The sequence below is a fragment of the Elephantulus edwardii genome, unplaced genomic scaffold (genome assembly GCF_000299155.1).
Source record: "Elephantulus edwardii isolate Elephantulus edwardi_28Jun2011 unplaced genomic scaffold, EleEdw1.0 scaffold00094, whole genome shotgun sequence".
Lineage (NCBI taxonomy): Eukaryota > Metazoa > Chordata > Mammalia > Macroscelidea > Macroscelididae > Elephantulus > Elephantulus edwardii.
Genome location: NW_006399844.1, coordinates 9,413,196 through 9,429,248, shown reverse-complemented (window position 1 = coordinate 9,429,248; position 16,053 = coordinate 9,413,196). Strand labels below are relative to the sequence as shown.

Genomic DNA, 16,053 nt, shown 5'->3' with positions numbered 1-16,053 from the left:
CTCAAAATGCCCCATGCCAGTCCATCTCATCTCTCCAATGCCTAATATGTCAATATTTATGCATTCCATTTCTTTCTTAACAATTTCTAATTTTCCTACATTCATGGCTCTCACATTTCATGTTCCAGTCACTAGGGTTAGTCAGTAAATATCCTCATTTTAAGCCCACATTCATGGGATTAAATAAATACTATTTATTTGATTTTAGTTTTGGTTTTATTTCTTGACCTTTTTTACCTCAGTAAAGAGGTCATTTACTACCCATGTGACCTTAAGTAGATTACTTCCCTTTGTGTGTGTGGATGTGTGTGTGTACCATTATTGAATCAGATCCAACTGGCACAGGAGGAGATTGCCCTTCCTTCTTCGGTGGAGCTTCTGGTGGATTTGAACTGCGCGCCTTCTGGATTGCAGCACAGCTCCTTGCCACTAGGCTACCAGAGCTCCCTGGTTACTTGCTTTTTGAATCTCAGTCCGTCCTCCCTTGCGGTGGTGGAGAGAGGGGGGAGAAGGTAAATTATACTTTGAAAGTCTTAAGAGAAATATACGAACCTAGCAGAAATATGCAGGAGAAGGATCCCTTTATGCAATTTATAGACTGAAAAATCTCCTAGAGGTTCAGTCTGTGGAGGCTCAGTAGTACAACAGTGATATCTAGCACAAAATAGACACATTTATTAAACAAAACATTCATTTATTTTGAACATAAAATATATAGCACAAAATAGACACATTTACTAAACAAAAGATCCATTTATTTTGAACATAAAATATATAGGTGATAAATAATAAGATTGGATCAGGGTGTTAAGGAAACTGGAAAAAGAAGAAATAAAGTCTAATGTTGCTTCTTTTTTAAAAAAGAGAAAAAAATTGACACAGGAGAAAGAATACTTTCTATAGTCTGGTGATGTCCAAAGCATGTATCTTCCTACCTCTGTTTTTGTCCTTCTGTAAAATTAGAATAATATGAGGCTAACTTGAAAGTGTAACATCATTAGAAAATGTGGTGTTTTCCTTCAGCCCCCTAAAAAAGGTAGCTTACTATTGAAAGTTATTCCTTTTCTAAATACTTTTAACAGGCATTGTCACTGAAGTTGTAACTGAAAAGTTAATACCTATCACAATCAAAGGTTGCCTAGATGTACAAACGAAAGGACATCTATTTAGAAAATATATGTTATTATTTGTCAGCTGGAAAATAATCAATAGAGTAGCAACCCACATCTTACTTAGGTATGAGTGATGGGTGGTTTCTTTTAAGGACGTTTCATTAGCAGGGCAAATACTTATCAGTAAATATTAACATTACAGGACTGCATTGTTCAGAGTGTTTATTTGAGGACTCACATATTTACTGTTAACAAATCCTAGCCATCAACCTTCTAATTTTTGGATTTGATTTCCTGTGAAATTTCTGGTTTGGGTTCAGTCACTTATTTCCTGTTTCTCAAACTTGGAGAAAATGACACGGTAAAGAATCATACTTTCTCCTAACCACTACTCATCTGTTCTCCTCCTCTCTTCCAGATATTCCGAGTGGTATGCATTTGTTTTGGTAATCCTCCAGAGACATTCACCTGGGAGTATCGTGACAAAGATAAAAATTACCAGAAGATTGGCCCCATAACACCTTTGGAGTTTTACAGAGAACATGTCAAACCTCTCTTCAATATGGAGGATAAGGTTGGAGAATTATTCTGGCAGCTACTTGCCATTTACTTTCAAATACCTGTTGGAGCAAGCTTCCTGGGTTCATGTACTTGACCTTCAAATTAGACACTAAGCAAACTTGTTTTTCCCTTCCTCGCTACATACTTTATATACCTAATAAAGATGGCCATATCAGGATCTGCCACTTTTCCTCAATGCTCCTCTTCAGAGCCTTTTCTAATTTTAGGACAACTGTCAGTTCACTTTCCAGCTGCTTCCCTGCTTTGAGTCTAGAACCATTCATAGATGCAAAGACAGTGAAAGCATATTGAGGGTTTCTTACCATGGATTCTGAGCACCTCTGTCCTGTGGGCCCCTTTGGAAGCTCCCTCAGAGAACAAGGCAGTACGGTACCCTAGCTGTTCTTACCTTCTTCAGACTGCCCCCACTGCCTAGCAAGATGGCCAAAGCCTCTTTCCTTTACTGGTTTCACTCTTGTTTATGCAAAGAACTTTTGTTGTAGGATTGAAATCCCAACTCCCTTAAGGTACTGTTGGATGTTAAATCTGTGTTATTGATTCAAGCAGGGCCCTGCCTTTGGTTTCTTTGTCATGCAGCAGTGTCACTGTTTTGCTTTATTCTTTTTCTTATTTCCGCCCCCTTTGCTTTATGCTTAAGGCAGAGATAATGAGCCTGATGCAGTAAGAAACGTAAAGTAGAGATGTGTGTCTTGCTTGATATTCTTTGTTTTATATTCTAATCAGCATGTTCTTGATCTCAATAGATTTGTTTAGTGAATGACCCTCGGCCCCAGCACAAGTACAACAAACTTTACACAGTAGACTACTTAAGCAATATGGTTGGAGGGAGAAAAACTCTGTATAACAACCAGCCTATTGACTTCTTGAAAAAAATGGTTGCTGCCTCCATCAAAGATGGAGAGGTTGGTATTGTTTTGTGTCTTTCCCATTGGGTTAAAGCCTTCTTTGACTTCTTTGGTGTGTGAGAAGAGTTTACGTGAACTTCCTTTCTCCTCTGTTCTAGGCTGTGTGGTTTGGCTGTGACGTTGGAAAACACTTCAATGGCAAGCTGGGCCTCAGTGACATGAATGTGTGAGTACAAACAAATTGAAACTAGAAAGTCACTTGCAGGGTGTTGCTGTTGGAGTGTTGATAGGCTTGGTATGAAATAACTGCTGAGATTCAGCCACAGATTAAGATGATCCGGGGGATAGTTCACATTCCTTCTCTCCTCTTGGATTCATAGTAGAAACCCCATCTAGTTAAGTGCTTTTAACTGGAGAAGTCAGGGTTGAAATATTTGTGGGTCCCTTGAAAGCCATTCTGTGTGAAAATGACGTATGTAAAAATAATTTATTGTTGTGTAAATCTGCTCAGTGCTTTTGGGAATGCAATGAGAGACTTTCTAGAGCTTGTTTTTGTTCTTTGATCCTCCTTAAGTGGCTTCTTATACTTTGGTGACTTTTATGTTTCAAGTCTTAGGACAGGCTGGGGTTGATGCATGTGTCATTTTAAAGTAGTTATCCTGATTGTTTATGACAATGAAGTAAGTTTTCTAAATCATTCAAGATTCCTTGACTATTAAAATCTACTACCTGAATGATATTTTAATTAATACCTTATAAATTATTAAAGAGGGAGCTCTGGTGGTCTGGTGGTAAGAAGTTGCACTTGCATTCCCAAAGGCACGTGGTTCACATCCACCACCTATTCTGCGGGAGAAGGATAGGCAGTCATCTCGCATGGATTTACTACCTCTGAAAACCTGAGAGTTAAAACTCTGAGAGTTAGCTATGGGTTGGTTCCAACTCGACAACACTGAACAAGAAGTAATTAAGGAGCCCGGTTGTATAACTGCTAATTAAGAGGTCAGCAGTTAGAGCCCAGAAGCTGCTCCTTGGCAGAAAGATGAGACAATCTCACTCAGATTTAGAGCCTCAGAAACCCAGGAAAGTATCTCCTTTAGTGGAAATCAGTTCAACAGTGGGTTTGGTTGCCTTTGGTATGTATATAAGTCATTATTTCTTGTTGTTATTATGTTATGTGCTGTCAAGTTGCCTGCAACTCATAGAGACCCTATGTACAACATCCCTAAACCCTGCTCTATCCTGTGCCAATCTCACTGTCTCCGACACACCCACCCCAGTTACACCAGTCACTCAATCTATCTACCTCATAAAGGGTCATCCCCTCTTGCGCTGTCCCTCCACTCTCCCAAGCATGATGTCCTTCTCCAAGGACTGGTCTCTCCTTACAGCATGTCCAAAGTATGTCAGATGAAGCCTCAGAACCCTTGCCTCCAAGGAGCAGCCTGGTTTAACCCTCTCCGGGATGAACCTGTTCATTTTCTTAGCAGTCCATGGTACATTCAATACTTTTCTCCAGCACCTTAGCTCAAAGGCATCAATTTTCCTTCTATCCTCCCTAGACATTGTCCAGCACTCTGATGCATAGCAAATGATCGCAAAGACTATGGCCTGTATCAAGTGCACGTAGGATGTTGAATACATATTTTTTAAATTAATAACAGGAGAGAAAGAAAACTACTGAAAGAGAATTAGTGAGTCGTTCTTACTAATTTTGAAGTGTCCTCTGTTTTTTGCATTTTTGCTGTTGTCTAAATGAATTCAGAAACTAGGAGGTTCTGCAGGCTCAGAAGGGACTATTTTTTAAAGAAGTTTCTTTACAAGTGGCTTTCATTATTGTAAGGGTTTCAGTAGGTTTTCTCGCCAAAATGATAATGCAAACTCATTAGTTTTTGGTAGAAGGAATTTATTGTGTTTAGTAAGTTTATGTTTTCTGCAAAAGTATTGTGCTGTATTGAGAATGTAATCACACTAATATACTAAATTTTATATGTGCCGTATTATATTCTTTCTCTAAAGAGTTGTAACTGGATCCCCTGCTGATTTATCTGGAGCTGTTGCACCCCTTCAGTTTCTTTGGTGTTTGTTTTACAACTGAAGGCAGTTTCCCCTATGATACTATATTCCCTTTATTTTGAACCTTTATTCTTTTTACAGTTATGATCATGAATTGGTGTTTGGTGTCTCCTTGAAGAACATGAGCAAAGCTGAGAGGTTGACATTTGGTGAGTCACTGATGACCCACGCCATGACCTTCACTGCTTTCTCGGAAAAGGTATGACCCTTAGCATGCCTGCTAGTGTTTTCACCGATGGATCCACATTCTCTTGCAGACTGTTTACCCAGCACAGCTTCATGTGTAACGTGTATGATTTCTGTTAAAAGCCAGCCTCCAAGCAAGACATTATACTTGCGTCACTTGAGGTTTGGCTGCATGCTCAGAAGTAATAAAAAAATAGGAATTTTTCATGAGATGTGGAATTTAGGTTCCAGGGAGTAAGGAACTAACTGCTTCTGTAACTTTGCAAATTCTTTATGTGAAGAGCTAAGCAAAGCTATGTGAGGAAAGCTAACTTCTGTTTTTTAAGGAGTTAAAGTATGCCATGCATGGAAAGGTGTTAGCAGTGTGCATAACTTGATGACTTATATTAAGACTTTCCATTTGTCATTTAGATTCTTCTCTGGTAAAATAGCAATAACTGTAATTTAAGGACTTCATGTTAATTTCTGGATTTTTGCATGGTTTCAAGAAATTATAATTTGGATTTTCTATGTAATATTCTGAATATTAATGTCATCATTTCTAGGACACAGTTTTGAAATAGCAGCTAGGAAGAAGGGCCAAGTATTATCATCCCAAATTTGTAGGTGACATGGAGGACTTGACCTAGTTTAAGTAGAAATTCATTCAAAGGACAAAAGAAATAATAGCAAAGTTTTTGTACTTGTAATAAGTAAGTGACTGTAGATTATACAGAATCTACAAGTGATGTTTAAAAGGGAAGAAAAAATACTTTAGGAGTGTTAGACCTTTAATAGGTTACCTTCAGAATGTATCCATGACATGAATGTGAGTGTTCCTGGAGCTGAAATTAAGGAGTAAAAGTAATGTGTTTTAAGACCTGTGAGTCATAGCATATTGGCTATGACTGAGATCCAGCAAAGCTGCCAAGAGTAAAGTATTCAAGCCAGCAGAGCCGAAAAGAGTCAACTCCATGTAGAATAGTCTTGTCCTGCAATTACATGCTAGTAAGGTTTGGCTGATGAAATCATTAGGAAATGATGTAGGAAAAGTTTCTATGCCACAAAAATGTAATTGTTTTGACAACTGCAAATGCCCTGGGTAAATATGAAAAAGAAAAGTCTTTTCTCAAGTGAAGCTGCCACTTTACCCTTCTCTGTATCAGTACAGTAAAATCTCTAAAAGAAGACTTCACAGTAAGATCACTGTTCCTTTAAAAAGATAAAAATTGAACTTATTTACTAGGGATAAAAGAGAACAGTAGAACTGCTTAGTTTTTGTTTTGTTAAGATGTTCTTTTGCCTTAATATTTAGTCTGTGTTGTATTAAATTCCATCCTCTTGTAACTGAATAAGTAAAAGAACACATTTTGGAGAATGCCATTACTTAGTTTCCTAATTTAAAAAATAGACAGCATGATAAAAATATAACTTAAGAAAAAACAGCAAACTCTCACCACAGTTCCTCATCATTCCATATATAAATACAGTGGATGCTTTTGCAAAGAATGCTGATTAATTTAAAAACAAGAACCTCTGTCTTCAAATAATTCACTATTGTGTGGATGTGTACTCACTATTTTATTAATATAGTATTTCATTTTCCTTAGCCAAATAGCATCTTTAAGCATATTTATTTTCTATATAGGACAAAAAATGTTAATGAGGAGATAGTATTTATTCATTTATTAGCTTTATTACATTTTTATCCCCAGAATGTTAAAACTCCACATCTATCAAAAGTATCCCTTTAGTGAGAGTCATCCAAAACCAGTTCATTGCTGTGGAATCAGAACCGACTAATAGCTGACCCTCCAGTGGGTTTTCAGGCCAGTGGGGTTTCCAGCATTGTAAAGCATAAGAGAAGAGATTGCCCATCTTTCTCCCAAGGAGGAGCTGATGATTTAAACCAGCTGCTTTTGGGCTGACAGTACAGTTCTTTACCTCCTAAGCCACCATAGTCCCCTTTAGTGAAAGTCAGAAGTATATATCCCTGTTTGTGTGTATCATGGTTTTATAGCACAGCCAGGTGACCTCTCCATAAGGAGAGCCAAGTTTCAGACTATACATGGTTCTTTTGCAGGATGATGAAGAGGGAGCATTTGTGAAATGGAGAGTGGAGAATTCATGGGGTGAAGACCATGGCCACAAAGGTGAGCTTAATTAGATAATATAAACTTAATAATTAGCAGATTGAGGTCTCCTATACTCTTTACCTCCTAAGAGATAGGAGTAGAAGGCTGCCCTAGGGTAGGGGAGTTTTCAGTAATTGGGCCCATTAACTGTTCTAGAAAAAAAATCCAAGAACCTGGTTTGCTCTTGGAATCTCTAACCACCATTGGCATGCTTAAATTTACAGGTTGACCCTGCAGCCAATATTTGTTATCCTGATCCTGGTATTTTAGATTCATGCCAGTTGTACTAGATCTCTTGTTGTGCTAAAACTGATAGTGAGAAGATAAGGTGCCCTTTGCCAGATGTTTGCTGTATTTGACATCTTTTCATCTGTATACCAACTATAGTGACTTTGTAGAGAAATTCATAAGCCTTCTGAGAGGGAGAATGTGTATAAAGAGAAGGAAAAAAATCTTCGTTTAGGTACATTTATAAAGACTTCCTAAAAGGTAGGATGTCTTATGAAGCAAGAGTGTCTTGAATACAGTTTAGAGCCGTTACCTTCTGATGAATCAAAACCTACGCAAGAGTCATGAGTGAATTATAGTAATTAGACTAAAGAAATAGGACACAGACTATGTATAAAGTGTGTGTGTGTGTGTGTGTGTGTGTGTAAATTAAAAAAGCAATAACCTGTTGCTTTTGAGTTGATTTTGACTCATAGCGGCCTGACAGGGCAGAACAGAGCTGCGCCGTAATGTCCAAGGCTGTACCGCTTCATGAAAGCAGCCTGCCGCATCCTTCACTCACAGAGCATTGGGTGGATTTGAACTGCCACCTTTTGGTCAACAGGCGAGTGCTTAACCACTGTGCCAGCAAGGGCTCCTAAACAAAAAGAAGAAAATGAAAATTTTGTAATAAAAGCACCCAAAGATGACTATTGAGTCACATTTCAGAGATCATTCATCCACATTTTTGAGATTTCTAAAGACTGTTCTTAATAGTAGGAGAAACTTTATTGATGAACTTTTAAACTTTAATTTTTAGAGTGTCAAGCAAACAAAATGGTAACCACCATGGAATGGAGTATATGTGCTGATGGTGGTGTTTTGTGGGCACATAACTCAGCCAGCTCTCTTCCAAAGTCCATATTCCTTCCTTCTAGCCCAAGGATTCTGGCTGGAGAGAATACACTGGGCACTGTGTTTTAGACTCATGAGAAAGTTGATTGGGAGGCCAGAGAAGTGAGCTATACAAGTATCAGGCCTCAGCATATATCCTTCCCATGCATCAGCCTGCCATTTTCTTAAAAACAAACTGGAGAGCTTAGCAATAGAGCTCTTATCCATTCCTCCTTCTGTGTTTAGAATAAAGAGCCCGGGTCACAGAATGTCGGACTAATAACTGAAAGGTCAGCAGTTCAAGTTCACAGCTGCTCCACAGGAGAAAGATGGTGGATCCAATGGAGGGTCACCATGAGTCAGCATCAACTCACTGGCTATGGATTTACTTTCTTTTATTCTTAGGATAGCAATTTTCCAGGTGTCCTTCAGAGTGTTGGGATTTCCAAGGGTTAAAAAATGGGCAAGGAGGTGTGGAGATTTGGAAATGAGCAGGTGAGCCTTTAGTTGCTGGTATTTGGAAACCCTTCTTGAACAGCCTGTTTCTCTGAGTTTTAAACTTGACAGAACGTACATAAATGGACTGTTACATAATGGCCAAATTCTGAAGGCCAATTCCATTTCAAATCTTTTCTCTTGCCATGAAATTGACTATAAGTGAGTATTGGCTAAGTCTCCCCAGGATCTGCTGTAAAACTCAGCAGCTCAGTCTTTGTGTATAAACAAATATAAGTGCTGTCATTGCATTTCTGTTCATCATCAGATAACTGTGGGTTGCCCTTCTATGATTTCTGTGATTAAAGGATACTTGTTAAATTAACTATTATGAAGAGTTAACTGTACTATTATGTATTAACTGGTCCTTTTTCATAATGTGTATTTTGTTTTAAGACAAATACACATTAGGAGAAGATTGAAAAGGCTTGAAACAAAGCTAGTAGATTTTGAAACTTTTAACTCTTAATTCCATTTTTATCTGTAAATAGATACCATTTAAGATATAGAATACAAGAACTGTCTTGTCTTAAGCGTTGAAGGATTTATCTATACCATAGCTTTAGAATGTAAGGTGGATTGCTTCAGGTGAATCCCTTTAGCTTCTATTTCCTTTCTGGTCTAATTTGGTCTCTGTGATTGGGCTTGTTAATATGACAATTACTAAAAGATTAAGTTGGGACCATCAGCAGTTTTTCAGAGACTGTAGATCGCATGGGAGGAGTCTGCCTACACAATCGCCGAGGGATTCAAATTGACTGCCTTTGTCCTGGGAATGCAACTTCCTACACACTAAGCCTAGATTAGTATTTAGAGGGGGGAAAAAACAGAAATTTTTTATTTGTGTAGACAAGTCTGGATTTTTCTTGCTTTTTTTTACATTTTCAACTGTAACAGTCACTAGGTTTGTAGACATTGGTGCTTGTCCATTTAAAGAGAGGATAAACATTTGTCAGTTTTATGAGGTGTAAATATCTACTCTTAAAGATGAGTCTTTGTTTCATGTACTTTGACGATTGTCAGGAGAAGGAGATTGTTGTTGTTGTTGTTATGTGCCATCAAGTCGCTTGCGACTCATAGCGACCCTATGTACAGCAGTAAACTCTGCTCTGTCCTGTGCCAATCGCATTGCCTCCAACACACCCATCCCGATTACCCCGCTCACTGAATCAGTCCACCTCATAGAGGGTCTTCCCCTCATGGCGCCAAGCATGATGTCCCTCTCCAAGGACTGGTCCCTTCTTAACCCTCTCAAGGTTGAATCTGTTTGTTTTCTTGGCGGTCCATGGTATATTCAATACTCTTCTCCAGCACCACAGCTCAAAGGCATCAATTCTACTTCTGTCCTCCCTAGTCATTGTCCAACTCTCTGAATACACGTGATAAAATAGAGGGTCAACAAACAAAGAGGAATCCTGGGAACGAGGCTATTGAAGTAGTGATGGTGACAGTGGGCTCAGACCTAACAATGAGGGAGGACAGAGCAGTGGGTTTTTCCTTGTAGAGTTGTGAATGGGAATAGATTCAGCAGCACCTGACACCACCTAGGAAGATCCTATGCCACTTTGCTTCTTGTTTTTCCTCCTAAACTGGTCTCCTTTATTCCTACTCAGTTTACTTCTGCTCTCTTATTATTATTTATAAGAGAACTGGAATCTTGAGTTCTCGAATCTTTTTGTAATCCCCCCTGTGAAACCTGTAGCTATCTTGTTAAGATTAAACTAGCTTCTTTGCTGTTGCTGTTGTTTTTAAATAACTGAAATGCCAGAGTTTATCCAAGGCAGAGCGTTTCAGTAGAGAGCCAGCAAAAGATAAGAAATCAAACTGGAATGGGGCTGGGGAGTATTTCATTCAAAACCAAGAGAGATTATTTCTGTATATTTCTTGGTAATGTCCTCTCTGACTTAATAGAAAGGAAATAAAGAGAACATGATCTAATTTAATTGGCACACTTGACCTGACCTTAGGAGAACGGGTGGATTGTTATTATGTTGACCATGTGTGTTTATCCAAGCAAGGCTTTCCTGTCTGCATCCCAGTGGGCATGTCCGAGGCAGGGCCTCACTGTTCTCTGGAGACCTGACAGCTGTGAACAGGCTTGCTGGGGTTTTGTTTCTATAGATAACATTGTTAACAGTTTGTTACTCTTCTCTCTGGGATATCTGCCTTTTAAGATTGATGGCTCCTGAAAAAGCAAAGTGGAGCTTGCAGGCTGGTGGTAAACAAAGTTGAGACACCTGGCCTGCTGCCCCACTGCCCACTCCTGGCTTTGTTCTCTCTCCTTGGTTATGCCGATGGCCTTTCATGCCCAATGACTGTTAAATAAATCGAATAATCCCTTAACACAACATGGATAAAGGTTCCACCTGACCAGGAGAGACGAAGGGAGAAATTAATTCTTGCATCAGAGAGTTGGAAAATGACTAGGGATGATAGGAGGAGAGTTGATGCCTTTGAGCTTTGGTGCTGGAGAAGAGTATTGAATATACCATGAATTGCTTGGAGAACAAAAAAGTTCGTCCTGGAGAGGGTGCTCCTTAAAGGCAAGGATTCTGAAGCTTCGTCTGACATACTTTGCAAGGCAGGATCAGTCCTTGGAGAGGGACGTCATGCTTGGGAGAGTGGAGCGACAGCACAGGAGAGGAAGACCCTTGATGAGAAGGATTGTTTCATTCACTGCAGTAATGGGGATAGGCGTGTTTGAGACAGTAAATTGATCGGCAAGGTATAGAGTAGGGTTTAGGGCTGTTGTACATGGGGTCACTATGAGTGACTCGATGGCACATAACAACAACAATGACACATATCACTTGAGTTTTTTCATGTGGGTGAGAGTTACAAGACCGACTAAAAAGGTCTTGTGATAGCAATTCCTCACACCCCAAGTGACCTATCACACTGCAGAGGCGAGGAGCACAAATAAGTCAGAAGACTGGAGACTCTGATATGAGTGTGTATTTAAAGTTAGCACACTTTGAACAAGTAAAACCTATACAAACAATTTCTCAAAACTTGGCTGAATCATTTTGTCCATCCTGCTATATTTTTTTATTTTAGTTTTTTAAAGAACAATTTAAAATATTTATTTTTTAAAAAAGAATCATAAAAAGGAACTCCCAGGTTTCCATCCCCTAGCTTCACTAGTCACCAGCTGCCAGGCTTATAATCAAGTGTTTTTAATAGTAAATGAAGTTCTTGGATGGCCTTCTTAACCAGCCAGTCTTATTCTACAACTTCTTTGCGATTGCACATGAGACAGTGTTCCAGTCCTAAAGCTTGGTAGCAGCGCACTGAGTGTGGAGTTCCTGTGGCAGTTCTCAGTGCTTGTGTAGTTTCTCAGTATGTGGCAGAGCATGACTTTGAAGCAAGGGTAGGAAGAACACCACTTCCTATAATTCTGTAGTGTTCAGTTCATCTCTTCTAAAAATCCCAGGTTTTGAATTTGAACTCAGTTTTTCATTCTTCCAATTGTTTTTGATACCTTTCAGGTACATGAAAATTTATCATTGTTTTTAACTCTTGTTTTTCATCTTAATATGGTTCATTCCTTAAGATGTACCTTCCTATTCTTGACTTTATTTAAGATAAGTTTCCAACTCCTTCATAAAAAGGAGCCTTTTGATGATTTCCGTTAGAAGAGACTTTGGCATATTAGCAGGTAATCTGGAAAGACATTTACGTGGCCGTTCAGATTCTATCTGGACTTGTGCTGCTTCCTGAAAACGCGCACTGCAGCCTTTCATTTCCTCACCAGCCCAACACTCACGTGTGGTTTTAGAGACAGTCTGTCCAGAGCTAATCTCTGAGCTCATTGCATCCTTCATGAGACGGTATCTGCTATGACCAGGTGAACGGAGGAGAGACAGTGCTTTCTTGATTATAGATCTTGGAGAGTAATAACTCTCACAGTTTGACAGTTCTTTGCCAGTAACATGGATAATCTGTTTCTCTATAAAATCTGATGGTTTTTATAAATCACAATCAGATAATACCCGAAAATATTGTTAGCCTGTATTCCTTCCAGAGGTAGTCAGGACATCCAGTACATGGTGTCTTGCTCCCTAAGTATTCTGTTTGTTATAGTGTCTGTATTTCTTTTTCCTCATGGCATGAAGGGAAAGTCATTTAGGACACAAGCATATGTTTTGTGTGAAGAAATTGAAACGTATTGAGAGATTTAGCATTATTCAGTGTTACACAGTGCCGAAAAGCGTTGGATGGAATTCTGTAATTTTTCTCTCTAAAACTGCTACCAAGTATTAGCAAATTGTTTGATATCCACATTTTAATTCCAAATAATTAAATAATTGGAAGCTCTGGTAGCTTAGTGGGGGGGAAATTTCACTGTAATCCAAAAGGCACACGAAACAGTTCTAATGCACCGGTTGCTCCACAAGAGAAGGCTGGGTAGTCTTCTCCTGTGTGATTTACTGCCTCTGAAAACCTTCTGGAGAGTCAGCCATGAGTTGATTCTGCCTCGATGGTACACAATACCACAATACAGACTAATGACACGAAATCCATTCTTGAGCTGAACTTGGTGAAACAAGAGAAAATTACATGAATGAAAAGCAAAGGCTTTGATTTTTTTTTAGAAAGGAAACAAGATGCAAATTTGCATGTCGCCTCAGAAGGTTTTCATCTCCTGACTTTTTTTCATTAATCAAAGACCCTGTGTGACTCAGACTAAAAAAAAAGTGCATATGAATGGAACAGAGAACACGTGTGAGCTCAGGTAGATCAGTGTTCCTTTTCATAGTGTGTGACCAGGAAAGGTTACCTACCATTGCCGGAGACAAAGCATGGGACAGAGCCGCATCCTAAGTTTAGCCAGAACTCTTTTGTGTTTAATATACAATTTTGTGTATATATCTGTTGTAGAAAAGGATCTGTTATTTTTACCACATTGTCTCCAGGGTGTTCATGATGCAAACACAGCTAAGAATCATTGGTTTGAGAAGGCTGAGGTGAAGCACAGACTCTAAAGGCAGGTGGCTTGGGTACACATTCTGTCTCTGTCCCTTAGTGACTGCGTAATACCGATCATGACATTTACCCTTTCTGTGCTTCAGTTTACTCATCTGTAAAATGAAAATGATAATTGTACTTATCTTTTAGGGTTGTCATCATAACTGATGGTGCATGGCACATAATAAATGTTTAAAAATACTGGTTATTGTTTCTATTAGTATCTCTAGGAAGGGCAGCTTGTTGAGAGTCTTGTCTTCTTTCTCTGACCCTCGACCTTTCCCAGCATGATGTCTTTTTCTATGGACTGACCATTCCTATCAACATGCCCAAAGTATGTGAACCTGAGGTTTCACAATCCTTGCCTCTAAGGAGCACCCTGGATGCCTATCCTCCAGACAGACTTGTTTGTTCTCTTGGCAGTCCACAGAACATTCACTCTTCTTCTCCACCTATGCTTTTCCTGTTGTTTTTGTGCATTGTGCAGCTCTGAGGTGCAGAGGAAGCAACTGAACATACTGACTCGACAGCACCTAACACCAGACAACAGAGAGGGAAGAAGAATGGTTGTCCCTTGTGCCTGTGGTCCCAGCTTCAGATCACTTCAGGCTTTAGAGCGTTGGTGTACGCAGCCATTGTGATCCATCATTGATTCATTGGATCAATAGATCCTTAATATGGACTTAATATCATGAGAGAGCACACTGGCATTCAAATCAACCTCGTGCTGAGGAAAAACCATTAGCAGAAGAATCAGCTCACATTTATCGATGGGATTCAGGGAACCGTGCACAGGCCATGGTGGAACAAATGACCCTGTCTCTCAGAGGAGATTTTACTTACTCGCCTAGGACACAGGAAAGGGATTTGAGGAGGGCTATGATGTGACAGAAGTGGCATTCATGGTGTGCTCCTCAGACTGTAAGTTATAGGATAAGTAGGCTGAGAAAAGCAAGAGGAAAGATGATGTCTCCAAAGTGGCAAGGGGCAAAGAAATAGGAGGAACCAGAGAAGACCCCTCAGTGGGAGACAATAAAGAAGAAATTGAAGCTGAGGTTAATGAAATGGGTGAGGGGAAAGAGAGAGAGAGAGAGCACCACCAGCACCAAAGGACTAGACAGAGGCAGGGGACGGTAGTAGTGGAGATTATACCACAGAGTAGAAGGGAAGACGTCAGGACTGGACTTTAAGGTGGTTTTTAAAAACCTTGGTGGGGAGGTAGAAGCCGAACTGTTGTATCACATCAGCAGCATCAATTCTTTCAAATGCTGGGTGAAGCAGGATAGTTAGAAGTAAGGGAAATTGAAGCTGGGACAATTGAGGCTGTAACTTGTACCATGTAATTGTAATGTTGTTGGAGCAAAGACCGAAATCATAAATCTAAGATTAAGTACAAAATTATATGAGGATAAACTGCAAGGGAGGTGGCAGATTTTTTTTGAAACATGAGGACTTCTCCAAGGGTTAGTGGAGTTTTAGGAAGGACTTTAGGCCTGATTTTTCTTGGCGGGGAAAGGACCAGTCCAGCGTGGGAGGGTCTAGCTGAGAAATGGCTTTTGGCATGTGGCGTGTGCCTTGGGCAGGCCAGAGAGTGAGGTCAAGAGACAAGGGGGCTGCCATCTGGGAGTTTCTGAGGAATAATCAAAGCATGGCCTTTGCCTGAAACAGGAGTTGTTTTGGTGGGAGAACAGACCTTTGGATGACATCTGAGTGTGTGCTTCCCTCTACTGATCTAACGTCAGAGATTCTGGCAGAAGCACATGTGCACTCAGGCTTGTCTGGTGGGTGCTCACGGGCCTGGGAAGAGGGGAAATGTGGTTGGTGTGTTTCCACTTCAGCGCAGCCCAGGGGTGAGCAGGCATCTGCACTGCTGAGTAAGGGCACTTCCTGAGGAAGCTTACACTTCTGCTCAGTGGACTTTGTTGTGGTTTTGATGGTTAAAGACAGAACCCACAAACCAACCCACTTTCCCTGCTACGTTTTTTCCAGTAAGCATTTTCTCTGGTATAGACTCAGGAAACTACCTTTTCTAACCCTTTTCTTCTGGAAGAGTAAGGTGCTGCTGAAGGGCATGAAGTGATCAGTAAAAGGTTCACCAGCAATAATGTGTCCTCACCACAGAGCCATTTTTTTATGTTCATTCTCAGTGAAAAAGAGCCTCTTCTCAGGTCACCACCCAAATGGAAATCTTAGAAGTGATCATTTAAGGTCCATTCTTTTTCTTAAATATCCATTCTGTCCTGTTTCTCCTCCTGAGTACACTTATAAGATGCCTTTGCTTGTTGTTAAAGATACAGAATACATTCTAATTGTGAAGCCTCGGTGCATGACCATTGGTGTAGTTTGTATAAGCATTTGAATAGACTCTACACATTTGGGAACCTTGCCTAGACTTAACTGTTACACAGCACACCTTGTTTATTTTGTTGCACTTTGCAGACATGGTAGTTTTTTAACAAACTGGAGGTTTGTGGTAACCCTGCATTTAGCAACTCTGTCATCACCTTTGACCAGCAGCATGTGTCATATTTTGATAATTCTAAATAATATTTTAAATTTTTCCATAATGCTGTT

At 39.8% G+C, this 16,053-nt stretch overlaps 1 protein-coding gene across 2 annotated transcripts in view; it reads left to right on the top strand.

Annotated features, from left to right (window-relative positions):
* The window catches only part of BLMH (bleomycin hydrolase), a 47,196-nt gene that overhangs the window by 22,193 nt on the left and 8,950 nt on the right, over window positions 1-16,053 (top strand). For both annotated transcript variants that reach the window (XM_006890992.1, XM_006890991.1), the window contains 5 exons: window positions 1,531-1,686; window positions 2,438-2,596; window positions 2,698-2,765; window positions 4,697-4,814; window positions 6,864-6,933. In XM_006890992.1, the coding sequence (XP_006891054.1) occupies window positions 1,531-1,686; window positions 2,438-2,596; window positions 2,698-2,765; window positions 4,697-4,814; window positions 6,864-6,933 (571 nt within the window). The remainder of the gene's footprint in view (window positions 1-1,530; window positions 1,687-2,437; window positions 2,597-2,697; window positions 2,766-4,696; window positions 4,815-6,863; window positions 6,934-16,053) is intronic.